Source organism: Chroicocephalus ridibundus, chromosome 1 (assembly GCF_963924245.1).
Source record: "Chroicocephalus ridibundus chromosome 1, bChrRid1.1, whole genome shotgun sequence".
Classification (NCBI taxonomy): Eukaryota; Metazoa; Chordata; class Aves; order Charadriiformes; family Laridae; genus Chroicocephalus; species Chroicocephalus ridibundus.
This window is the reverse complement of record NC_086284.1, coordinates 218,416,224-218,444,119: the sequence shown is the minus strand read 5'-3', so window position 1 is coordinate 218,444,119 and position 27,896 is coordinate 218,416,224. Positions and strand designations below refer to the sequence as shown.

General features: G+C 46.5%; 1 protein-coding gene across 1 annotated transcript in view; it reads right to left on the bottom strand.

Moving 5' to 3' along the window:
- EXOC4 (exocyst complex component 4) overlaps nt 1–27,896 on the bottom strand; it is a 429,176-nt gene that overhangs the window by 44,803 nt on the left and 356,477 nt on the right. Inside the window, exons 13-14 of the mRNA XM_063323708.1 lie at nt 27,325–27,480; nt 15,359–15,537 (exon numbers count right to left, since the gene is read on the bottom strand). Coding sequence (XP_063179778.1) covers nt 15,359–15,537; nt 27,325–27,480 — 335 coding nt within the window. The remainder of the gene's footprint in view (nt 1–15,358; nt 15,538–27,324; nt 27,481–27,896) is intronic.

The following is a 27,896-nucleotide window of genomic DNA, read 5'->3' as shown; positions in this document are numbered from 1 at the left end:
TTTGATTTTTGATGTCAGCTGTCTTCTTCACACAGTCTCCAAACCGAAAGGCAGGCCCCTAGCCCATGCAGCTGGCAAGGACGGTGGCTCTGCACATCAGTGCTCTGACCTTCACTTCCACAACGATGGGTAAGATTAACTCTTGACTCCAAGACAAGTTTGTCTCTGCAGAGGTATGTCTCCGCAGACACTTGTCTCTACAGACAAGCGCGGGCGCCGATGAGCAGAGGTGACGACAGTCAGCGCCTACCTAAGCCAAGCACCGAGTCTCCCATGCAATGGCCTCAACCCTCCTCCTTGACCCTGGCCTCTGCAAAGCTCCGAGATATGGAGAACATTTACCACGCGCGTACAGCCCGAGCGCACAGCTGACCATATCGATTGATTGCGAAACACAGGAGAGAGCAGGGATCCTTGTTAAAACCAAACAAATACCAAGAAAGGACAGACTTTAAGAGGTCGGGACCTTTCAAACAAGAGATGGGAGGATGGAATTATCTAAACACTCAGCACTGGTCCGGCTCACCTTCTACTGGGATCAACCACTCACCAGTGCTGAAGGGGCAAAGTTATACCAACACCGAAAGGACAAGCAGAAGTCAAGAGAAAGCAAGCTCAGGGAGAGCTTCTCATTAATATTATTCATAGTAAATTCCTACTAATCAATCTTGTACTCCAGTAGAGGCAACCAGGACCATATGGGAAGATCCAATTGCAATCTGAGCAATCTGATCCGGTTGAAGATGTCCCTGCTCACTGCAGGGGGTTGGACTGGATGACCTTTAAAGGTCCCTTCCAACCCAACACATTCTATGATTCTATGATCCTTAAGGAAGGGATTTTCCCTTGCAAATCACCTTGAGGTCCTGATGAAAACGGAGAAGGAAGGAGAATTCGTGCCCAAGCCCCATGAAAAGCAAGACAAAACCGAAGGCTGGCACTGAGAGCTTCCTTCCATGCCTCTCTGCCCTTCACTCCACGTTAAAATTCCAGTGCGGGAGAAGGGACAAAGCAGCCGTGCTGGAAAAAACCATCGCGACCTCATTTGCGATGAGTGGTGATAAGCGGGCAGGGCTGCAGTCCCCATCAGTTCAGTAAACACTAATGATGAGGAGAGCACAGACTGTCACCGGTGATAAAGAACAGGCTAAACACTCTATTAGTTTTTCATTTTGTGAATTAATGTCTTTTATGGCGTGTGTACACTCGCTAGTTAATGAATTGTCTCGTTAGAGCTGCCTGCGGAGCTCCTCGTCTGCCTCTGCTGGCAGGCATAAATTTCACAAGGAAATTAGCACTTTTCAAAAGGCAATAACTCCTCTAAAAGTGGTTTGTTTTCCATTACTTTCTGCAAATATGCAGCCTCGGGAAAGGGATTATCACGGGGGGAAAAAAAAGGTATCTCTGAGCAAGAGGGGCAGGCAAATAGTGTGGTGGGAGGTTCCGGCTCCAACGTACAACAACCCACTGGAAGGTTTGGTTGTTCAACACTTTTCTTTAAGCACTTTGTATTCAAGTCTGGAAAAGGCTTGACAAAACCCCCAAACCTCTTGGTTCATGCACAAAATTCTGAAGAGCAGGGTTTTTTTTCACCGAAGGAAGCAAAATTGTGCAGATGCAGCTAAGAGCGGGAGAGTTACCACAGCTGAAGATTTTGGATATGGAAGGATGTCTTTGAAAAGTCCAGGGTTTGCTGTTCCAGGGCTCCTCAACTACAAAAACTCCTTTGCGTTAAATTCTTCTGCTTTCAGTAATTTATAATGTAACTTTCCCCTTCCCTACCCCTCTCAGAAACATTATTTCTTGGGCTGAATTCTATTAGCTCAGAGGGGACTTGATTTAAGGAAGCTTAGTAAAAACCCATTTATCTGCTTTTGAATTACAGAAAGTATTTTTTGCCTGCTCGGTGTTTCCCACCCTTCTCTGTGGGAAGCATCAGCCACGCGCTTCACCTCATTTTCATTAAAGACACGGCAAAATCACAACTCCAGTGAAGTCAACGAAGACACTTCCACCAATCTACACAGAGCCAAAAATTCACCCTCGAACTGATTTTTTTACCCATTTGTCAGTGCTTTCAATAGGCGGAGAAGACCTTTTACAAATCGTCAACATTTGTGAATGAATGAGCAAAAATGAGTGGAACGAAAACAGAAAAACTTCAAGGCCAGCTGCTCCGCACAAGGCACCGCGTCCTTACAGCTGATGGAGATGACTTTAGGTCAGCTGTTAATAAAGAATGCTTCACAGCATTCAGAATAAACACAATGTACATATCACCAAATTAATGACACTGCTATGGTATCTGATTCAGAGAACGCCGGTTCCGCCGTTAACTCGCTGGCGAGCATTGGGCAGGAACGTGGCGCATTTGGGAAAATTACGGAAAAATTCACGTTGTGTGAATCAAGGCAGAGGGGAAAAACAGACATTTATGCACCGACTTCATGGCAGATTCTCCCCACGGCTGTTAGGATGTGTCCCACATGAACTGAGCTGATGCATTTTTTGGCAGCTAAAAGAATATGGAAGATGGGTGCTGGTCACACACCAGGGTTAATATAAAAAAATTCCCAAATCTATAAAAAGCTGTCAACCTGCACATAAGGCTTCCTCAGAACTAGAAAAGAAACAAACAGTGATTGGTATTAGGACATTTATAAAGCAACGTTGAACTAAAAACTGAGGGAGCAAGACATTGTGTTAAGGGACTGGTCAACTGGGCCAGGAAAGGGGGTGATGCTTTGAACCATCTGAGATTCCACATAACTTCCCTTGCAAACGCAAGCATAAATTTAACTTTTTCTTTTCTTTCCTCAGAGTCCTCCATGATGTTCCATGAGGACAGGCTGAGAGAGCTGGGGGGGTTCAGCCTGGAGAAGAGAAGGCGCCGGGGAGACCTTCCAGTCCCTTCCAGTCCCTAAAGGGGCTCCAGGAAAGCTGGGGAGGGACTCTGGCTCAGGGAGGGGAGCCATGGGACGAGGGGGAAGGGTTTTAAAACTGGAAGAGGGGAGATTGAGATGAGATCTGAGGAAGAAATTCTTGGCTGTGAGGGTGGTGAGCCCCTGGCCCAGGTTGCCCAGAGAAGCTGTGGATGCCCCATCCCTGTGAACATTCAAGGCCAGGTTGGACGGGGCTTGGAGCAACCTGATCTGGTTGAAAATATCCGTGCTCATCGCAGGAGGGTTGGAACTAGATGGCCTTTAAAGGCCCCTTCCAACCCAAACTATTCTATGATCCTATGATTGAGCTGCATCTTGCCAATAAATGCCCCCAAAACATCATCACTGCAAAATTCCTCTGGGCAGAAGATGTTCTGAGAGGAATGTATTTCTAAAAGGACCTTAAACCTCCCAGTTTATTGTACTCACTGGAAGAGCAAGAAGAAGAAGTGCTGAAGTCAACTGGTGTCCTGATGCCCAAGAGCTGAACTGCTCTTCTTTGCAAAGAACTAAGGACAAGGCGAAGAACGTGTAATGAAAATAAATACAGGTAAGTAGATACCTTAACGATCCTTTTTTGAGTGTTGACAATTATAGACAGTAGTGTTTTGGGGGCTGTTTGTTTTTAACAGATTGGTTTGCAAAACAAGAGGAGGAGCAGCAGGGAGGTCTGTGCCGGAAGACAAACGAGAATGACTGAGTCTTGTCCAGGAGGATCTAGAGGAAGGTGTGAACCTGAATATCCATGGGAACTACAAAGGGATTTCAAACGTAGGCTGAAGAATGGGAAACACACGGAATGCACTCAGAGGAAAGGAGACAAGCACAAAGACGACCTTAACGTCAACAGGAACATTAGTTACGTTTTGCATCAGACTCATAGTCTGACTTCTCCACAATTCCTGCTTATTTAAGAGTCATTTGCCCCAAGTCCCATAGGAATATAAATGCTGGTTAGATCAGAATAATCCTATAGCTCACGCACCGTGGCAAAGTGACTCACCGGTGACGTCAACGGTTGACCACGCTTTTGAGTCTGGTCGCCTAGTTTTGGAAATGATTTTGCCCCTTCCACACTACAGTAAGCTGTCACCTCTAACAACCACGGAGAAGCCGATGGACTTAGTGCTATTAATCTTTGACATCAGTGAGTCATTTTCTTCAGAAGAGATAAACAGATTCTAATGCATTGAACCAACTGGAGTAGACAGCAGGGTCTTTGGAGTTATGTCCACAAAAACCTCGATTTGCTGGTATTACTCATGAGGGATCCTCATTGTAAAACAGTTTGAAAGCACTGCTAATTAGGTCACTTATTTACATGACAATCCCCTGCGTTTAAGGCTGGTGGGTGGGAGGAAAGAAAGATGGAACGAGAGTAATTAGTGTAATCATGACGGTAATCTAAGTGCTGACCCCACGGCACCAGATCAATACTGGGACTGCATCACGGTGGTGTGCCCATTGTGTGAGATAAAGAATGACAAATGCTGAGCATCCAGGTCAGAAAAACGACGTCTCATTTTCTAACCATTAAATATTTGATGTAAAGCATCGAGGCTGGGGAAAGCAGCAACCACTAATCCATAAGAACAGCTCCGTTGCAGACATTCAAGGGGAAAAAAAAAAAGGCATTGAAAGGCACAAGGAAATCACTCTGACAAGAAAACAAGAGCTTTTAGTTGGATGATGATTGTGTGGCTTCATTCCCTGGGACCCACCAAAGCAGACCCATATTTGAGCTATGAAATTTTATGGTGATCGTTATAAAACAAACCACAAGAATCTCCTAATGCCCAGGCTTTACCAAAACAGTCATTGTGTCTTCACGAGGTCAGCAGTTCCCTGCTGGTCTTGAAGTTTAGTCTTACCACTTTGCTGTCCCAAACAAATTTTCTGTGGCTTTAGTCCTCCAAAACCAACTCAACTAAGATGGTACCAGCTGGACTTTTGCTCGCTGTCTGAATTACTCTGCTCAGCTCTTGGTCAGCTTCAGTTGGTGTTAAGAGACCAATAGACACAGCTTTGCTTTCGGATCCAAGACAATTTTGCTGCATTGGCACTTAGAGGAGCAAAAATAATTCCATTTTGATATGTTAAATCAACCCATTCAATCTGGAGGCTCTTTGAGGGAAAACACATCCGTAGTGTGGCTGATGGCTCTTGGAGTCATTGATAGAAGGCTCATAAATGCTCTAAGTCAGGATACTGATGGATACTTAATATTTCCTCTCCAAATGTCTTCTGAAAGGCCTCTGCACTCTGACACTGGTTTCCCCATTAGGCTTTTACCATTCAGCATGGAGTAACTCCAGGCAACATGATGTATCTGCTCAACTCAAGGTCTAAATATTAGCAAGGAGTCTCCAACCTGTTTGTAGCAGCTTTAGGTAAGTTTAAGTACATTTGTAGCTTCTAATAAAACTATAAATGGTGATTAATTGGCAGATGATCACAGATGGTTTGATTTGGACTTGGCAGATCCACATTTTACTGTGCCTGAGGACGGCAAAGATCTCCCTTCATGGAATCATGGAATCGTTATGGTTGGAAGGAACTTTTAAGATCATCAAGTCCAACCATTTACTCAGCACTGCTAAAACCACCACTAAACCATGTCCCTCAGCACCATGTCTACCCGGCTTTTAAATACGTCCAGGGATGGTGATTCCACCACTTCCCTGGGCAGCCTCTTCCAGGGTTTGATAACCCTTTTGGTGAGGAAATTTTTCCAAATATCCAATCTAAACCTCCCCTGGTGCAACCTGAGGCCTTTTCCTCTTGTCCTATCACTAGTTACTTTGGAGAAAAGACCAACCCCCACCAGGTCAGAGCGAGAAGGTCTCCCCTCAGCCTCCTTCTCTCCAGGCTGAACCACCCCCAGCTCCCTCAGCCGCTCCTCACAAGACTTGTGCTCCAGACCCCTCACCAGCTCCATTGTCCTTCTCTGGACACACTCCAGCACCTCAGCGTTTTTCTTGTAGTGAGAGGCCCAAAACTGAACACAGTATGTCCTTGCTCAAGGGGAGTCCCACCTGGGGAAACCCCTGAGTCGAGGCAGGTATCTCATTTCTTCAGTAAATGCCAGCCCCAAGCTTGCTGTGGACAATGGTGGGGTTTGTAGCAGCGAGGAGATGACACTGGCCATCTCTGCAGCATCCCAGAGATGTCAGCACAGGAACAGGATGAACCATGGGATTGACAAGAGGGAGCTGTCAACATGAGCCCTGCCAATGCAGATAAGCTGCCCAAGACGACCTGTTCCTTTTAGCTTCCTCTGGTTCCCCTCTGAACCAACTAGACGCGAATGAAGACGTCCAACGGCATTTTGAGCCAGCCGTTCCCAGGCCAATTTAATACGCTCTCCCCAGCTTCAGGGCTTGACAATCGCGAGCCCATTGCAGGCTTACCCACATTCATGTAACTTGCGGGCAGCTCAGGGCATGGACGGGGTCAAGTTGTGCTTGTCTATAAAACGCTCCATAGACAGAATCTGAGTTCACATGATCCTGAGCAAACAGTCTGCAAGGCAGGGGTGGAAGGGGATGACCCCAGGACACCAGATCTCCAGGCAGATGATGCGTGAACGGCGATGAGAGGGAAAAAGACATTACAGATGATCGTATTATGAAGGCTCAGGGCACCTGAGAAGGGGATCTGATCATGTTTGGAGCAATTGCAGAAGAGCACCAACTGTTCACTGAGTGGAACAGAAGAAAAAAAAAAAGTATAGGAAAATGAGACAGCTTAAGAAGATAAAATGGAAAGCTGTCATTTAGATTAAGTTATATTGAAGCAACAGATATTCATCAAATAATACGAGCACTCAAGATTTATCTTTTTAAGTTAACGGCAGATGGTTTGCATTTGGGAAAAAATTGCAGCTTTTTCTGTTTTAGAAAGAAATTTGCTTTTGTTGCAATAATAAAGCAAGAGCATTCACTGCGTCCTTCTCCTGCATGAGGTTAGGCACGTGTTGATCATCTTTAATCTGGCTTTTAAATAAGGTTCTCTATTAATAGAACTCTACAAAAAAAGTTCCCCACGAGCAATCGATACAGCAAGATGTGTTACAAGTTCAGTTGACAGAAAAAAAAAAAAATAAGCTTCCAACTTGAGAGAAATATAGCCCCATTTAAGAGCTGAATTCAGTTCATTAGAAACGCCGGGGTTAAACACAAAGACCCGTCTGAGTTCACCACCGCTGTGTGGCCCGACTGCGAAATGAAAAGGCATCAATTTTACCACCGCATCGGGCCTGATTTTCATTTGTACTGAGCCCCCTTTACACCACTCCTGTCAGCAGAAAGGGGCCTTAAAGTGACTCTGAATTATAGCTCCTTTACTCCGGCAGAGTGGTAGAAAGGGGCTCCGCCATCACTTTTAAAAGGCATCACTTTCTCGAGTGTTGCGGGATGCTTTCTATTAGCCATCAAAGGCTATTTCAGCACGAGGAGGCGTACGGAGCCAGGGAAAAGGGGAGGCTGACCCTCCGGGAGCCAAGCGGTCCGGGATAGTCTTGATCCTGTAATGGCCTTCACTAACCTTTTCAAAGTATTTGGAGGTCTATGGCTGGGAAAGGCAATGCAAATGCTCACTGTTATCATTAATAAGCACCAGCCAATGACAGAGAGCTGCAGTATTTGGTAAAAAGCTGCAGCACAAACCCTTTTTTTCCTCCCCCGCCTGCTTTTGAATGAAGTCGTAGCTCACCCGCACCGCTGCAAGTCTGGAGGGTGAAGGGCTGCCCATCCGCAGAAGTGGTGAAAGCATCTTCTGCACGTTGCCCTTCGATTTTGGGGTGAAAGCACCCCCGAACAGGAGAAAATTACCTGCTTTGGAAGCACCTTGGATAAAGAAGTTAAGAGGCTGAATGCCCTTTTAGATACTTCAGAAGGGCCAAACTCCGTCCTTGTACACCCTGCAATGCCCCTGAACAAATCTCCTCGTTTTATAACACCTTAAAAACAAACTAACAGAACAAACTGGATCCTGACGGCGTTCCTAACCAGACCCAGCTTCCAGGGAAGAGCCACCCTCTTTCTGCAACACAAATAGGTGAAGCCAATGACTCCTAAGCTTTGTTGTTGGTGTCCTCATTGTGCTTTTATTTCATTTCTGCAATTACACCTGGCTGCTTCACAACCCCACACGGGATTTGAGGCTCCAAATTTGGAAACCACAGGATTGCACTGCAACGTGGCAGGGGGAATTGAGAGTGCTACGGGAAAATTCCTAGATAATTGAATCCTGTTGAATTCCTAGATAAAGCCTGTGACAGTAACAAACTCCACACTGGCTTTTTGTATTTGGCTCCACATTGGCTTTTCCATCTCCTCTCTACAACTCCCTGAAAGGAGGGTGTAGAGAGGTGGGAGTCGGTCACTTCTCCCAAGGAACAGGCAATAGGACAAGAGGAAATGGCCTCAAGTTGCACCAGGGGAGGTTTAGGATGGATATTAGGAAAAATTTCCTCACCAAAAGGGTTGTCAAGCCTTGGAACAGGCTGCCCAGGGAAGTGGTGGAACCACCATCCCTGGAGGGATTTAAAAGCCGCGTAGACGTGGTGCTGAGGGACATGGGTTAGCGGTGGCCTTGGCAGTGTTAGGCTGATGGTTGGACTCGATGATCTGAAAGGTCCCTTTCAACCAAGATGATTCTATTCTATTCTAACACGTACATCATGAGCTACAAATTTAATTGCTCAAATGGGTGAAAAAACCCAGAGATAAGAATCCAATGGGAAAGGACTTCCTCGGGAAGAACAAGAGGGATTCATCTCCCAGTCTACGTATAGGCATCTGCATCACTTTGACATATTGACATTACGTACACAGCCTGCCGACGGCTGTCAGGGTGGGATGGATGGCAGAGGTGGGGACAGGCAGCGTCCTGCCCGGAGCTGGCTCATCTCCACCCCCCGAATATGGCTCGTGTGAAATGGGGAGGGCTGGAAAGCCATTTCCCCACAATGGTCCATGCAAACCCCTCCTTTGGAAAGGGAGCGTGGCATTCCCACGTTTCTCATTAAACCTGCCTGCAGCTGGCTTAACCTAACACAGGAATTAGCTCCGTGTCTAATGCAAATCGCCGGAGCGGAGACCCAGCTCTGCCAGGGAGCAATGGCGATTCGTGTCTGTGCAGCGACGAGCAGGCAGCGGAGAAACGGCTTCCTCCTGCTTGTTTTGCTGCGGGTACAGCTTTACTGGCACCAGCGGGGTTAAGATGTCCTCAAGGGCACGGCAGCCACCGAATCACTGAATTGTAGGGGCTGGAAGGGACCTTCGGAGATCATCCAGTCCAACCCCCTGCCAGGGCAGGGTCACCCACAGCAGGTGGCACAGGAACGCGTCCAGGCGGGTTTGGAATGTCTCCAGAGACGGAGACTCCACCACCTCTCTGGGCAGCCTGTGCCAGGGCTCTGGCACCCTCACAGCAGAGAAGTTCCTCCTCATGTTCAGATGGAATTTCCCGTGTTCCAGTTTGTGCCCGTTACCCCATGTCCTGTCGCTGGGCACCATGGAGAAGAGTCTGGCCCCATCCTCTGGACACCCGCCCTTTAGCTATTGATGAGCATTGATGAGATCCCCTCTCAGTCTGCTCTTCTCCAGGCTGAACAGCCCCAGGGCTCTCAGCCTTCCCTCAGCACAGAGATGGTCCAGTCCCCTCACCATCTTCATAGCCCTCCGCTGGACTCTCTCCAGTAGTTCCCTGTCCTTCTTGAACTGGGGAGCCAGCGATGGAGTGAGCCCTTGGAGGAGGTCTCCCAGGCATCTCCTCTAATGCTGGCGTGCTTCCCCCATAGGTAGGCAGGGCTGAGCTACAGAGGTTAATTCCAAGCATGTACTCAGACTCTTCCTCAGTTACTGAGAGTTCACTTTCTCGTTTCTGCCACTGCAGACACAGGGTCAGCCCGATGCCTCTTTGAAGCAGGTTGGTGTCAAAGACTTTGAATCTTTGCTTTTTAAGGAATCGTTGCTCCAGTGCCAACTTCCAAGGCGCACTAGGAGACAGGGAGGAGCTGGTGTTGAAAGTCAAGAGCTTTCTTTCACAACTGTCAAAGAAATCATTGGTTTAGGGCTGGTTTTAAAAAACTGTACGTTTTGAGTCCTTCACACTTCAGATCCTTCAGATACACGAAGATGCTCAAGCAATTGCATGAATCCAGGACTTGGGGTGCTACAAAAACCCAACAAACAGCCCACAATAAAAACATTCAAGTTTTTTTTTCCATTTCTGCCTTGATTTCAACACCCTCCTGACCCAATGCTTCCTCTCAGGGAGGATCCTTGATGCACCTCCCTATTTTGACTAAACATGGAGCATCGGCATCCTTTTCTAAAGAGATTTTCTTCTTGTGGGGAAGGTAATGACAGGAGAGGAGATGTTTTTCTTGAGACTACTGCCGGAGTCCTGTTTTTCTAGATCAAATGGTTAAGGTACTAAAATCGTATTTTCTTCATTAAGGACAAGAAAAAGAAAGCACACATAGAAAGTGAACATGATACCCTAAGAAAACCTTTGGGTGGGTGCAAGGGTGTCTACTGATCTATAAACATACGTGAACACATGGTGCACATGCAAAAACTTTACTTCCAATAAGCCACCTAGAAGAAAAAGACGATCCTGTTTCATGTGAGCTCTGTGAGAAAGTAATTTCAAACTCAACGTTCGAGCCAGTCAGTCGGTAACTGCTGACTACAAGGATCTGAAGTCAGGAGATGCCAAGAGCTGAATTTAAAAGGATGGCTGCGACTCGCTGAGCTAATGGCTAATCTTTCATCTTCCTACCTACACGCAGCATGCAACCATCTTAAAGATGTAAAGATTGTCCCAACTTCTTCATCGTGCATAATAATTCCTTCTTTGTAAAATATTCAGAGGGCTTCAGAAGGCTGAAGCTCCGGCAAGGGAAAAGGATGAGTCTAGGTTGTATCTGCACATGGTCAGGCAGAGAAGCAGGAGAGGAAGAGGAGAGGAAACCCCACCTCCATTTTCATGTATAACCTATTGAAAATTTACTTGACTTCCTCAGTTAATTCATCTTCTTCCAGCAACTTTAATCCTTAAATGGGTATTGTTAAAAAGAAGTTTGTATTCCCTCAAAAGACAAGAGAAAAAGAAAATGACTTTGTCATATCTGACTGGTTCGGGAAATATAAAATCCAATTCTGAAGGAGTGCAGATAAGGGAAGAGCTATGGAAGAGCCATCAGCTTAGCAAACACTAAATAATGAAGAACGCAGAGACTGGCCAGCATGATAAAACACTCTATTAGCAAGACTGTTTTTAAATGAGTGATAATTGTGGCACAGCCACAGCAAAATGTTATTGAATTTTTATCTTTAGGAAGGGGCCTTTTGACAGTCTCACCAAAAAGCCACCAACCGGCAGCCCCCTTTTCATGATTTCCCAAAACACGCCCATACCTGCCCAGCTCCAGCTTGGGGTTTCTGAATACCTATAGCTATGCCTATAAATTGCCCAACTGCAGCCAAGGAAGCTTTGCTGGAAAAGCTACCGACCTCCTACAGGCAAGGAATACGAGGCCACCACCAGCATATCATGAACTTCTTGGAGATTACGGCACTGGTGAGGCCTCACCTCGAGTGCTGTGTTCAGTTCTGGGCCCCTCTGTACAGGAGGGACATTGAGGTGCTGGAGCGTGTCCAGAGGAGAGCTACCAGGCTGGTGAGGGGTCTGGAGACCAGGGCATATGAGGAGAGGCTGAGGGAGCTGGGCATGTTTAGCCTGGAGAAGAGGAGGCTGAGGGGAGACCTCATTGCCTTCTACAACTACCTGAAAGGAGGGTGGAGAGAGGTGGGGGTTGGCCTCTTCTCCCAGGGGAATAATGACAGGACCAGAGGAAATGGGCTGAAGCTGCAGCAGGGGAGGTTTAGATTAGATATCAGGAAGAATTACTTTACTGACAGAGTGGTCAGGCACTGGAACAGCCTGCCCAGGGAGGTGGCTGAGTCACCATCCCTAGAGGTGTTGAAGAAACGTCTAGTTGTGGCACTTCAGGGCATGCTCTAGTGGCAGAGATTGTAGGGGTTTTTTTGTGTGTGTGTATGGTTGGACTCGATGACCTCAAAGGTCCTTTCCAACCATGAAGATTCTATGATTCTATGATTTCTCGCATTGCATCAAAAATTCCCGTCCAAATCACTCACTGAGCGCTTGGCGATGCCCTCAGTGGGACCAAGATTTACTCTCAAGTCACTGGGACAGAAAAGAGAAACGATCAAAGACCAGGACATGTGTTCCCATCATGCACCGGCCCAACATGCGGCAAGCACGGAAGATTAAACCCCACCACTGCTACCAGTTCATGAGATTACCGCTCTTAGGCACTTCAATGTAGCATCTAGTCCAAGGAGAAAAATAAAGCAGAAGACAGAGCTGCTCAAAGGAATATAACACCTGTCACCTGCCCAAAGTCAGCTACCACAAAAGAGAGCGGGGTGACTAATGGCCCGTTGGCTCGTGTGTGACGAAACACGGACTCCAGTTGCATTGAACTGGAATGCTTGGGTTTCACGGGGGCATGTCTTTAAAGTTAATGATGTTGAAATGACAAAGCTGGCTGCACTTATGGCGATCTGAGCCTGAATTTGGTGAGCTTCGGCGCGTGGCAGAAAACCTCTTTATTTAGCTTTACTTTCGGTCAGTTCTTTCCCCTCCTCCCTCCCACTGCTGCTCATTAACATGCCGCGGCTTCCAGCAAAGAGACGCTCAGAAATGCAGATGATCAACCCACGACAGAAAAGAACAGACTATCTCGGATGACAGCTGAGCGTTAATGGCATTAACATTGTATGAATCTCTGAAACAATAGGTAGTTTTAGTTTTTCCTCCTCTCGGCTCAGTCCGAGCACATTTGCATCGCCGTTCTCCTCCCGTCCAGGTGGGATGGAAAGAGACATCTCATCTCGTTTTCCCTCTGTTGTTTACTCTTTGTGTTCTTCCCCAGAAGGATTGCTCTCCCCTGTAAATCACTGCACCTTCCCGGATTTGTAAATACATCTGACTTACGCCACCGCCTCTGCCCCACGGCATCGCTTTTTACTTCTCCCATATAGATTGCAGGCAGCTCTATTGATGTTCCATTTATGAGATACACTCCACCAGGTTTCATTTATAACCACGAGGTCAACAGCCTCTATCATTTTCTAACACTGCTCGTTCTTCCTCTTGTTTCAGATACTCCTGGCATTTGTGTACAGACATTTTAGTGCATTGGTATAAAGTTATTACAAAGGAAGATGAATTTTTATTGTCAGGAGGACGCTGCCAAGTGAAATATTACACGTCGTACTTTTATGTTTATTCACTGCTGCGTGTAACGTCCTCTCAGAAGCCTGAAAGTCACGCTCATGCTCTTTTATGTTCGGAAAATATTGATTTATTAAAAAAATTGAGTTTCAACTGGAACTGAAATTATAAATGATGTTTTTATTTTTAACAGCTTTGACTGTCAGAGCACAACTCCTCAGCCCCAAGAACTCTCCCAGTAACTAAAGTTCTGTGAATAAACATTTGGCTACTGAACTCTGATAGCAGTTTCCATTAGGTTTTGTTTTCTTTGATTTTTTTTTTTTTTTAATAATCTTCTAAAGCACACCCCGTGAGAGCACAGCGATTCCTCCTGTCACTCGGCCATTGAGAACTCAAAGTATGGGTTACAGGAATATTCAAGCTACTTGTGGTATTTGGGGTCTTTAGTTGTTGGCTGATTGTATAATCTTAATTATCCTTCTGGATCCCAACAAACTGATGGCAGCCAGCTGCAGTAACGAGTTCAAAGGTCCTGCTCTAGTCTAGAGCTATAAGCCGTAGGAAGGTTTGCCAGTCAACTAGAGATGCTCTGCTGTCAAGGGACGATTATTTTAACAACTTTATTTAGCACCAGCAAATTTCCCCCATCACTTCCCCCCAAAAATAAGGCTGAGGTGATTTTCAAGGCCAAATTCCCAGGAGAGCTCAGAAGATCTGGCCACCCGCAGTCCTGCTCCTCTGTGGGTGCCTTCCCCCAGGACCCTGCTCCCTATTTGTGGGACAAACTGCAGAAACGCCATGAGTCCTCCCTGCCTCCCCATGTGTCCTGGGATCCCACCAAGTCGTGTGGAATTTTTTATGCAATGCTTTCATAGAATCATAGGTCTAGGGTGGGAGGGACCTTTAAGACCATTGAATCCAACCATCAACATAACACTGAGAAAACAATCACTAAACCCCGTCGCTAAGCACCACGTCTACCCATCTCTCAAATACTTCCAGGGATGGTGATTCCAGCACTTCCCTGGGCCTTCTCCTCTGCTCCTTATTTATAGCGTAGCGGAGATTCCGCCTTCCACACCTGAGGCAGCTGCGTTTAATATAATCCCTAGACATCAGAGGATGTTCAATACTTGTAAAACACCCAACAGTTTATTGCAGGGATCTAGGGCAATATGAAGTGCTCTAACAAATGCACGGCCACCTCCCCAGGGACAACCTGTGACACAGGACAGCTATTGGGAATGTCTCGGTAGGCAGGTGAGACCCAAACCCCTGGCCCTAGAAAAAGCTCAACCCTGTGTCTGCTGAGCTACAGGTGACTCCTCGTGATTTAATAACAGTGGGAAGGTGTTGGTGGAAAGCAGCAGAGCGGAGCTCTGTTTACGCCGAGCTCAACTTCTGGGGCACAGCCACAACCCTCCTCTGAACGTGACCCCGTGAAAACAACACCAACGACAGCGATGAGAAGAGAAGCAACACTAATCACGCCTCTAGTGCTTCCCAGACGTAAAAAAAAAAAATCACTATTCCTTGGGAGAAGGAGCGAAAGCTGAAGCACAGAGAAGCGAAACGATCTCACAAAGGTAGCGTGGGCAATCCTTGACAGCCAGGAGCAGAAGTGGAGTCTCCAGGGTCCCCTGTCTCTGCCCTCCCGGCACCCCACTTCACCAAGGGTTGCTTCTGCCTTTGCAGGCTGAGCATCAGTGCCCCAGTGACACGCACGTTACGACATTCCTCATTAAGACCCGCTCAATTTCTCTATTGAATTTATAAAACATATCTATTTTTAAATATTCAGTGATGTAGCGATGCTTTAAAGCAAATTAAACCTGTCTCGGCACCGATACCTGCCCCTGTGCAACGTCATTAGCAGGGACTGCTGAAAAGCTCAAGCGTTGAAAGACCCTTCAGAGCTTGTGCTAGAAGTGATGCCCCTGGCAGCATCACCTGGTGCCCACCACAGGCTGAGCAGATGTCACACCAGAAAGAAAGAGATGGAGCTGCTTTGCTTTCTACTCCCCTCTGACACAAACCCGCTTTGAAATCAAGAACAAAAATGCCCACTCCTGCTAAAATCCCCTATTTAGACTGGTTTCCATTTCTAAGACGAAGGTTCTCCTACGGGAGCTACTTACTCTGGGTGGCTGAAAGGTTGGAGAGGGCTGCCTTGGTGCGACCTGCTAACCACTCCAGGCTCTCGTGCATGTTGGCCAAGGCCTTCAGGTCACTGACGTCCCGCAGGATCTCCTGTTGAGGGATGAGTTTATCTCCCAGGTTGCCGATGAGAACTTCTGACTCTTTGCCGAAAGCAGCCCTGAAATGCAAACCAAAGCCACCTTCAGAAACACAGCACAGGACAGCGAGGGGGAGACACCAGTTACACCATGGAGAAGGTCAAACCAGCCAATGTAGACCTGTTCCAGTGTGGGGTCTCCAGAACGTCGTCTGGCGGAGTTTTTGAAGTCTCGTTACAGTGAATGACACCTTTACCTCAGGGAGGTTTTTTTCTATCCTTCTCCCCGCATCTACAATCTCTGAATCTCCTCACAGTTACAAACTTCCTCCCAATCAACTCCCGCACCTCTTCCCCCCACCCACCACCTATACCTTCCTGAGACACGCAGCATTTCCATGTCTCCCTGTGATATGAACAAGTAACGCGCATGCAGTACTTTTAATCTTCCCTTGTAAATCAGCTCTTCCGATCCCCTATTCACTTTTTTTTCCAGACATCTATCAAAAGAAATCTCCTGTGGAACCCGATGGCTTATCATGACAAAGTGACAAACGAATGACTCTGAATATCGGTCCGTGTGTTATTTTACTTGCACGGAGACAGCACCTGGTGAAAAATGATGTCCAGGACAAACGTGCTTACCCCCAAAAAGCTGAAAAAAGTTCTTTTAAGGGGTCTAACAGCTCACTCCACTGTCACGTTCCATCTTTTACATTCAGATTTAGCTTTCCCAATACCTGTCTCCAAGAAGAGCTTGTTTGGTTACATCCCAGAACGATTTGCACGGCAATTTTGCAGGTAAAGGAGCTCTCCTCCGGCATGACTTTTTGTGTGCCGTTAGGATGGAGAAAATCAGGACGTGGTTCCTACATCTCATTACAACAGCTCCTGGCCGAAACCAAATGCATTTCAGTGAAAGACTCTAAGCGGCACATTTACCATGGTCCTCAGTACCCTCTTCCCGTCATTAGTTGCTCTTTTTGTTATGAATTTGCATTCCACTTTCATTCAGCTTTGCAAATCTCCACTTCCTGTCATTAGCTCTTTTATGAACTTACAATGCGGAATGATGCTGCTGAGCAGAATAGCTGCAGCAAGCTGCAGCAGAATAATCCCATCCGGGGCATTTTAGATACTATCTAAGCGGTTTTATTGCCAACGCCTGCCTAGATTTGTGGGACTTCACTGTCACTTGAGAAAAAGAAAAAAAAAGAAAGAACAACCCTGAAATGGTTTTAAATTGCTCCATTGAATTCGTTAGGGGCAAAAAATAAAAATAGCCTTCGTTAAAAAAAATCTCTTTGAGGATTTTCTTCTCCTCGACAATAAAAAAATACGCTGCCTTAGGCTGTACTATGGTTTGGGAGGAATCCTTATCTGATGGCTGTGTCTGAGAACTGAGACAGAGGAACATCTCCAGCTCCAGTGGACTATGGCAGTGGTAATTCAGCTGTTCTTCCTCTCTGCAAGATGGGGCTCATTTTGATCCGCTCTGGCTATTGGAAATATATTAAACCCTTTCTGAACTTCAGGAAAGCCCTTAACAAGCTTCCCTGACTGGGTATTAGATAGTCACGAGAGGCTGCAAAGCTTTGGGGAGTGAGGACAGCTGAGCATCTCATCCAAAGTCCACACGGGTGTTTGAAGGTGAATACAAGGTTGAACTGGGTGGACAAGCTCAAAGCCAGGCTTGAACATCTTTTCCTTTGGTAAAGCACAATCGTCCATTCACGGAAAACACGTTGCTGACTTCTACGGCAAACACGAAACACCTCACTCAGCTCTACTCACCTACAAACACTCATATCCTCCTCTGTTCCTGTGGAGCAGAAGACATTTACAGATACGCTCTTCCCTCTCCAACCAAACCACTCCTGTTGACTGAGACTATTAAATCCCACTGGCAACTCCACCAGTCACTCGGAAAAATAAGAAATGAAACATTTTGTGAATTCGTTAACATGGCTTTCCAATACAAAATGCCACCGAAAAAGCACTCTTTTTGGGAACCACAACTTGAGAGCTGTTAAAATGAGGAGTCACTACCCCGCCGCTGCCCACAGCCGCGATTACAGATCCGGTTTTATCGCAGGGACGACTCTTCTGCTCTCCCACACGTAAAGAGAAACTGTTTTGGCACTGCTTTGGATGACTAGCCTGTGCATGAATAATACAGTGCTTTCAGTCAGGCTGGGAAACATCTACATAACACAAAGCATGGTGTATTTCCTATTTTTGCTCCTGGGAGGAACACAAATAAGGCCTTCTATGGGAAGCTACACTCTAAAATGTTGTTGGGATCAATGCGATTCTGCCACTCGTTCTAAAACAATGGATGTTTGTACCAAAAGGGCAGCAAATATATTTAATTGTTTTCTTTAATACATCTCCTTGACTGCAGAAACCCCACTTCACTCTTTCGCGCAAACGGAACCCTATAACAGAGACAACCGTCAGCAAGTAACTCCCTTTTAGAAGATAACTGTAAAAAGTTCTGGTAGATTCCTGTAATTTCAATTTAAACCTGCTGTTAGCTTCTCCCTGAAGCAAATTTTCGTTTGTGTTATGGATGCCTGCTTGACAGAATATTCACTACGTGCCTTTCTTTGTCTTTATTAAATTTCCAGGGCTAAACACTTAACTGGAAGGATATAAAAAAACCCAAATCAACTAAATATCCAGCCTTAACTCTGCTCATTTGCATACCTGCATTAAAATAGCATCTTCCAACCTTTGATTTCCATACAGTTCCTCAGCCAATACTTGTCACATTTGTATTGGTATGTGTGTCTCTACGGCAGAGCCAGCACACACAAAGAGATCGGCAACCACCTTCTGCATTTAATTTCTGGTTTTTTGATGGTGCCGTGGGTAACCTTGGTTTGAATTACCACCGTTTTGAAAATTCAAATCCCGTCCTACCTTACCCATGAAGGTCTGGACTTTGCCAAAGCTTCTGAGAATAAGAAAAGATCCCGCAACTTTTGGTGAGTGCCCAACGATGGAAATTTCCAGCCGTGGAGACGATATATTTTAGAAGGCAAGAAAGCCTCACAACCGAATGAAGTAAAAACCACACCGTTTTAACAAAAGGCAATGCTCCACTCTCCTGCGATTAATTCAGCTGTGCATATATCCACGCTCAAGACGGAGATTAATATTGCGTATCAACCTCACTGCGGATAAAGCAAATTCAAATGCCTTTCTTCCCTGTCCGGCTGTTTCTTTGTGGGAGCTCCCTCTTCCTTACACCGAGACCTGCTGCTTGTGCCACACCGCTACAGCCTCCATTCCCAGCGGATTTGTGCGCATCGCAATCGGGTTCCCTCTTAAATCTCCGATTTGGCAGAGCAGGCCGGCTGCGTTGGCTTACTCCTCCGATTAACCAAGCACCTCATTTTGTTTCCCTTTGTTAAACCATCTAAATTTCTCTTATTTTTTTATTGTCACTTTCCAAACGCAATGACCACCAATGCGTCCGCTTTAGATCCACCCTGTTCTCATGGATACTCTATAGGATGCACAGCGCATCCTTGGCATGGTCCCCATGGATGGGGAGAGGCTGATGTCCTGGTTCCCCAAAGAAGTCTTTTGCAGGCAGATTGGCTTCCCCCTCCTCTCCTCCAAGGGGGACTCCCTGGAGATGTTTTTGAGGGATGAGTTGGTAATAAAATTAAACAACATATTGAACGAAACTGCTTGGAAGCAGAGGGACCGAAGACAAGAGACGAGGTTTCCCCTCATCCGTATTTCAGCATATACACGAGAGGACGGGAAACCCGTGTGTGAGGGAAGAGAGGCCGGGGAAGAGGACGGGTGATAAATCAGGATGACCTGTGCTTCGGTGAAGGCGCCCTCTGCCCGTGCCAGAGCAGGGCTGAACAGCAGCCAAGTGTCCGCATCAATACTGCAGAACGAGGAAGGAGGTCTCTGATGTCCCCTTGGCAGCAGCTTTACATTCACTCACTGCTCCTCTCCCTTTTCTCTGCCAAGAAATTAGTGTCGATTATCCCTTCGTCAAATAATGCCGAGGAAAAAGCTCGCTCGGAGGGCGTGTGGAGCTGGAGGAGGAGGGGGGACACCAAGCTCTCTTCAACTACCTAAAAGGAGGTTGTAGCGAGGTGGGGGCTGGTCTCTTCTGCCAAGTAACAAGCGATAGAACAAGAGGAAATGGCCTCAAGTTGCACCAGGGGAGCTTTAGGGTGGATATTAGGAAAAACTTCTTCACCAGGAGGGCTGTCAAAATTTGGAACAGGCTGCCCAGGGAAGCGGTGGAATCGCCATCCCTGGAGGGATTTAAAAGCCGGGTTCACGTGGTGCTGAGGGACATGGGTCAGTGGTGGCTTTGGCTGATGGTTGGACTCGATGATCTGAAAGGTCCCTTCCAACCTAGGCGATTCTATGATTCTAAGCAGGAAGACACTGACCCAATGAGGACCTCCTGACCTCTCGTCCTTCCTCACACCCTCTCGACTGCAGACCTCGGAGGGATGCTTAAAGCTGAGCATCGGATGCTTGCACAGGAGAGGCACCAAAAGAACTTAAACCGCAGCTAAGAGCAGCGGCCTGAGCTGTGGCTGGAGAGGAAATACCCTAAAAATATCTATTAAAGTGTGAACCGGACAAAGATGCAAATGCTCTAGGAAGAGCTGGCAAAACAAGGATTACTGCTTTGTCACGGTGTTGTACAAAAACCACATTAAATTGAACATCCATGAAAACGTTAGCGAAAACAGTTTCTGGGTAAAAAGCTTGCCATGTAACAACTCAATATGCTACCTAACATAAAGCACTTAAAATATGTATAGTATATTATATATACAGTCTCAAAACATGATACGCATCATAATGGAAAGATTATAACGATAGTACTTGCACCAGTTTCATGGCGCCTTCGCAGCTCCTTTTGGATCAGTAGATTTTTCTGTGCATTTCTGTCATACAGGAATTTCTACAACTCATTTGTTTCCCGTTGCTGCACTTGAGCCACAGGGGCAGCCTGGAGACCGTGCTTAAAAACTACATGGAAACTACCCGGGCTGACAGATTTCCTCGTGACGCAGTCAAAGAAATCCCTATTATGATTTTGTTTATAAAGAAAAGAGAGAAAAGGTGGTTTGTTGCTTCCTCTCGCACCCAGAATTTGTTCTACAAGCAGAAAAAAAATCGCGCAAGCACCGAAACAAATAACCCACGTGGGTTTTGGGGTTTTTTTTCTGCAAAGGGAAGCCCTCGGAAATGATTCGCTGCCGCACGAACAATAAAAGCCAGCCCAGCCATCCTCCTGCAGAAAGACGCCGTTCCCCTTGTTTCAAAGACTCAGCGCCTGAAGGTATTTTAAAAATTCAGCACATCGAGGCCACTTTTCGCAGCGCATCCAAACAGGCGTTGCCATCCTGATGAAAAGCTGCTGCAAAGGATCCTCGGTGGAGAGAAATTCACCCCGCCAACCTGAGCTATTCGGCTTTAAAGGACTGAAGATCCAGCCCATCCTGAAAAACGACCCAGATTTGAGGTTCGTTGGGATTTTGCAAAGCCTCGGCAACAATTTCTGCATCTCTATTAGGGACCGGCGCAATCGGCGGCAGCTCCGAATCTCTGCTGAGAGGTCGCCACACTGTCAAAAAAGCAGACATCGCTAATTGACAATTTTAAGCTGTAACATCACACGCCATCTTCTCGCTGAAATTTATTTGAATATTCTGGTCTTGTTAAGTTTATATTATACGATTTATCACAGCCGACAAGGAAGCGTCTTGGAGTATACTGTGTCGCTCTAACGATGTGATTTAGCGATACAGAATCTCGTTAAAGCAGGAGCCGTTATTAAATCTTTGCGGAGAAGCTCAATCTCCACATTTCTCCTCTGCCTTCCCCCTCCGTCCCCGCTATGCAGTTTAGGGGCACACACATTACCCGAAAAAAGTACCCTGGAAGAGCTGGGCATTGCTGCACTCTTTTCAACAGACAACGCAACTTGTAGGATTAATGAATCCGAAGCTGGAAGATTCTTCCTGGATTCAGGTTTGGAATATATGTAATCCTCCAAAAACCCGAAACCCAGCCTAAATCCTCCCAAACTTCTTTGCCTTCACAAGATAAGCAAAGGCAGAAGGAAACTTCTTGGATACGGAGGTGCCCTGTGAAGATCCAGGCGCTCACTCAGTTTTACACCTCTCGGATGAGACTCTTGACAGCAACGGGATTTAGTATTGGTTGTGCTCGTGATGAAGCACATTTTCCTGTAGGGTCCGAAAAAGAGATCTAGAAACCCATTTCCCATAAAGGAGTAGACTGTCATCAAATGGAAATGGCTCACACCTACAGTACGCTCAGGTTCATAGTCTCGGTAGAGGGAAAAAAGGTCTACAGTCTGCTGCCAATCTTCCCAAATCATCCTTTCAGCCTTTGAAAGTATTGCCAATATAATGAACAGAGCCTGAGAAATCGGAGAGGGAGATCTTTTATCCTTCGGAGGCAAAGAAACAAGGAAAGCGAGACAGAAAAGCTACATCTGAGAATGGCAGGGAAAGCTAAGAGGGAAAGAAAGGGAAAAGCCTTCCATAAAACATCAAGGCTTCAGAAAAGGACCATGTGTCAGGAGAAACACTATGACAGCAAAAGAGAATAAAAATAATGGAAAGCTCCAAACCCAGCGCTATGAAAACCACCCACCAGACAGCAGATGGAAGAACCCGACATTTAGCTTTTGATGGAAACCTTGGCCAGTGCTTTCCGGCTGCCCAGAAAGGTGGGACAAGGGAAGATCACCCTACCCCAAGGCACGACCTGAACTCCATGCTTCTGCCATCACAGATCTGCCTTTGCATCAAGGAAAGGACTTAACAGTCCAAGGCAAATTGTCCCAGCTCGTTCCCAGTTCTGCTTTTTCAGGCTTGCGCAGACTGTTTATTTACACAATGGGCAGTTTACACCACGGGGAACCCTTTGGAAACAGCTGAAATAATTCAAGCTGTGACCAGTCCCAGGAGCTCTAGACCAGCCTCCTGAGTTACTGCCCTCTGGTATCCGAGGAGTTTCCTTCTACTTTTGCTTATCTTGTGAAGGCAAAGAAGTTTTGGAGGATTTAGGCTGGATTTGGTTTTTTTTTGAGGATTACATGTATTCTGAACTTGAATCCAGGCTGGAGACCTGGGCAGAGAGGAACCTAATGAAGTTCACCAGAGGCAAGTGTAGGCTCCCTCACAGGAGCCTTTCTAATACACTGCGGTGCCTCAGACCAAAACCTCCTTTACCTCTACATCTTGCTCCCAGCGCTAACCAAAGCTTTGCGTTTGGAGTAGAGATGCGCTTAATTGCCCACCAACCCGCTGCGTCCACTCTGCCCCACGAAATGGAAGGGAGAGGAGATACCATCCTCTGGAGCGTACCCCAGTGTCTTTGCTGCTGTTGGATGGATGATGTGCTCTCCTCGGACAGAAGCAAGATGTTCTGCGTGCCCCAAGGGAGCTGAGGCGAGACAGTGGTTCCCAAAACACAGTCCCAATATATATCCAAAACTGGAGGGTACCTCTCTTGCTCCCATCACGCCTTCTGGAGGGACACCCTGTAGCCCATCCCTGCTCTCTTCCTTTAGCCTGACATTGTTGTCTTGTCCAACAGCGACACATTTCCAAAGCAGACCCACATCTGCACGCAGGCTCCAGTTTTACACTGGAAATACAGTCAGAAGATCAGCATCAACTAAACCAGGAGGAGAGAAGAGATCCTGAGAGCCCTGGGGCTGTTCCGCCTGGAGAAGAGCAGACTGAGAGGGGATCTCATCAATGCTCATCAATAGCTAAAGGGTGGGTGTCAGGAGGATGGGGCCAGACTCTTCTCAGTGGTGCCCAGGGACAGGACAAGGGGCAATGGGCACAAACTGGAACACGGGAAATTCCGTCTGAACATGAGGAGGAACTTCTTTGCTGTGAGGGTGCCAGAGCCCTGGCACAGGCTGCCCAGAGAGGTGGGGGAGTCTCCATCTCTGGAGACATTCCAAACCCGCCTGGACGCGTTCCTGTGCCACCTCCTCTGGGTGATCCTGCTCTGGCAGGGGGTTGGACTAGATGCTCTCCAGAGGTTCCTTCCAACCCCTATCATTCCATGATTCTGTAATTAGCAGGGATAATGCAACTGTTTTGACCAATGCCATTTGGGCTGATTTAGTGAAGGATCTGCTGCTGTACAGGTATCCTGCCACATTGCTCAAATACACCCCCCTCCTTTTAGCGGAGAGCAAGTGAGGATGAGGGATATGGTGTTAGGGAGAACTTTGTAGAGCGGAGATGATGGTTGGACTCAATGATCCCAAGGGTCTTTTCCAAGCTAAATGATTCTATGATTCTATGAGCATCCTCAAGTGAGGAGAAGATGCAGGGGAAGAAGCAGCAGGCAGCTGGAGCGCCCTGCAGTCAGGGTTATCCTCACTACGACACCAAAAGCAGTGAAAGGAAAAGTCATATGGTAGATGGAGATGCTGGGAAGTGCTTTTTTATTGCTCTATTAACTTTAGCCTGAGAATTTGATCCCAGGTTCAGCGTTCGGGAGCTTGCTGGATTCAAAAGGTGAGAAGGAAATCACCAGCCCTCTCCTAACGCAGGTTTGGTATCTCAGATCTGCAACCAGAATAATCGGCATTGTGGGGTGATCTTCTGACCCACGTGGGGTTTCAAGGCAGACGTGTTGCCCCATGAATTCCCAGCACACCTTCCTCAGCGCCCCAGCGACGCGGTTCCCTTCGGGTCCACAGCGCCCTTGCCACCCCTCCGCTGCAGAGCTGCACCACAACCCAAGAATTTCTGCTGTAACTCGAGCGCGACCAGATCTGAATCTCTTTTTACATTGCTTTTCCTCGTCAAAGGCAAACCTGGAAATGATACATCTTTGGGTTTTATCACCAACATATCTGATTCGGTAATGAACTGAAAGCTAACCTTTATAAAGCGATAAGGGCAGCATATTTCACACTCGCCCCGGTGCCAAATAGCCTTCAGAGCTTTAAAAACTAATTATACGAATAGAGGCATGACTTTTCTTTCCTTTCTCCCCTTGCCAAGTTCTCAGCTACTATAATATGCTCAATCAGGTCCCTTTGTCTGGCCAACCACACCAGAATATTAATGGGAAGATTCTGCTAGTATCTTACCCTGCCTTTTGACATCTATTCGCAAAAGAGATAGTGGCGGGTTAAGACAACAAAATCAATCACTGTCAACACAGATATGCATGAAGGTTTGTTTTTTTTTTTTTTTTCCCAAAGACATCGCGTTTGGATTCTTCTTTTTAATTAAACAAATGGGTTACAGGAAACCTGGGGAGGGGGAGGGAAAGAAAACTGTGCATTGACATCTCTTCCTGCCATGGTACAAAAACTGGTGGTAAACTTTCAGGACATATTTAACTTAGCGACATTCATAAAGGGATGTAGTAGTTCAAGCACTGCTGTCAGCCTTGTTTTATGTCCAAAAAGAACATGCTCCTGTGTTTCATCAAGCTTAAACCTTCCTTTCCAGAAAAGGATGCTCAGTCCTGTCCCTGTTAGCTGAGGAGCGGGGTCCATGAATACAGGTGGGTATCTGAATATCAGGGTTTTAAATACCTTGGATGGTTAAATTGAGAATAAAATGAGCTCTCCCAGGCTCTCCCCTTACAGCCATGACCCTAATAACCAAGGTATCCGCAGGAGCCATTTCCCTTTGGCTCCACTGCAGTGTTCAGGCCACAGCAGAATTATTCCCAATTCATCAGCAGTGCCAAGAGGAAGAGAAAAGAAGCAACAGCAGCGAAGAAATCACGTTCCTTTTTATTAGGAGAAAGTCTGAAAAAAGTCTGCTTAAATGGAAGGAAGATGACAAAAAATTGGACAAGCAATTAATTTTATTTTGAAGCTTTCAGGAGAGATCTATTCAACCATGCGCAGATTCTTGAGGAAGTTTATAAGCCATGTCGCTTAGCATCAATGGCTAAAACTGGCGCAGGCTAATTATTATCATTTAAATTAACGCTGCAGGAGTGTTCACACAGCACCCTGAGGAGCTGAGGCTTAGTACATGGTGCTCTGTGCAAACAGATACTGAGAAAAGATCTCGGTTCTAATGCCTAGGCTAAGAAAAAAGGAACAGTACCGGAGCTTTTCCCAATGAATTCAACGTAGATGACCTAATAGGCTTTCCATTCTAACACTGCTGATAGAATTTCACAAAGTACTTCAATTAATGGATAGTAAAATGACCACATTGGAATAAAAAGAATAGTAGGATCAAAACGTTGGCACTCCTAGCATCAGACTGAGCTTGGCCATCAGATTTAGCCTGGCCAAGAATTTACACTGGGAGGTTACGCTCTTCCAGTAGAACCCATAACTGCATGCACGGGAGCTCTGGTGTCCCATGTTGAAGGCTCATAAATCACAGTAAGAGCCAGGAGGGCACCCCAGCACCTTTCTGTGCCAAGAAACAAAGGAAGAACGTGAAGGCGAAGATGGAGGCTGGCACCGAACCCATGAATCTCAAAAAACCCCAGGGAGTGCACAAAGACCTCGAGGGCTCTGCATCCTCACTCTTCCACGACCGCTGCAGATTTTTTAAAACACTGGCAAAGCTGATTATCCCCACTGCAGCACGAGCAAACATTTCTGTGACTAGACATATTTTATACTCTTTGTCGTTCCTCTCTCTAGACTGTATCATCTTTATGTTATTGCGCCTGCATTCAGTGAATAAGTAAAATGACAATCTGGGCAAATTAGACTTTAATTTTCAACAGCTTCACTTACTCCTACAGTTTTATAGCCAAATGCCAATCAAGGAAGTGATGAATAGTGATGGGAGTGTGCAGACAAGCTTTTTGACTCGCTGGAATGACAAAGAGGACCTGTTTCTTCAGGATATGACAACGATTCAGAGACTAGGCCACTTACAGTGTGCAGGGAAAGGCAATCTGCCTACTTACAGGCTTTCACCTGCCTGAAAAGGTAGTAACAATCTGCTTTGGACACAGTAAGTTGCCTCTGAAAGAATCCCCTCTGGAGGTACCAATATTTTTCACTTGACTCTCCTTACAGAGCTCCTGGGGTCGGGACGGAGGAGAAACACCATGAGGTCATGGCTCAAATGGAGGACAGCTTTGGTGACAACGCCAGTTTTGGAAATTCCTGTCCAGTACAACCAGTTGGCCCCTCCATTAGGTCACGGACTGCTGCCCTCTTCATTGCATGGGCGATCAGGGTAGCGCCATCAACCAGGACAAGGATCTGCCTGAAGTAAAAACGACCCTTCCTTTCCCTCCCCAGTCTCAGCCACTTTCCTGACTTGGCTGACAAGCACGATTCTTCAAACAGCCTTATTTGAACAACAGAACGAACAGAATGAGCAATAAGGGTAGGAAACCAGCAAGCTGGTGCTGTCACTGAAGCCTCCTTACTGAACCATGGCCTCCCTCTCTTCAGTTCCTTGCTGCATCTGAGAAGAAGCTTTGCTTTCTCCTCTCTCTTGAAGGATAAGGAGCTTCAGGACGGTTTATCTACCAATCCATCATACGATAAGCAAATACATACCGATAAGCAAAGCCCAGAAACAGAAAATTTCCCTAATGATTTCTCCTTAACAGAACCAAACCTGGGCAACGCACATGAAGTTCTCAGTTCAGCAAAGCTGGTGCCTGGCTTTAAAACCACGCAGCGTAACAGCACGCAAGTAGACTCAAGTTTCATTACGCCATCCGAGGAAAGACCACATCTCAACCTATCCTCACACCTGAGGACCCAACAGCTACGCAATCACCGTAATTACTGTGTTTCCAGCAGGTTTTACCATTGTTGCTACTCTCCTTGAAACCCTTTTACAACTGCATATAATATTTTACCTTATAAAGTCTTCCTCCTCCTCTCTCTTGGGTCTCAGTTGCTTGGGCTGAGCCATGTTGCTCCAGTTGGGCAGAGATTTCAGGAGCCTGCTAATATCGTCATCTTTAGCCCAGGACGCGCTGATCACCAGCTTTTCATCCGACTGCACGATGCTCCTACGGGGAAAGCAGCAACAATCACATTAGCGTGAAGCAAATTGTACTTTTCACGCAATTCCGCACATATCCGTTAAAATCCCTATCACATACAAATGTGCATTAAGCATTATGGAAAGGGTCCAAAGAGGAATTCAACAAAGCGCTCGTGGGGAGAACATGGCAACACAGGTGGACAGGATATAAAATTTGCTCAAACTCATAACTCTTGATGTACTTTGATAGAGTCCTCTAAAGGGAAAAGGGCCATATTCTCCCCACCCTTGAAATCATTCAACTTGCAATCATTTACACGTGCAGAGGAGGTCATTCCATACTCGAAGAGAAAGAAAGTAGTTTCTCCATGGCTCATTTCTTCTCTGCAATCTCAATCGAGCTCGCCAGCCGCTGCTGATTGTGTTGTGACTGCAGCGTGG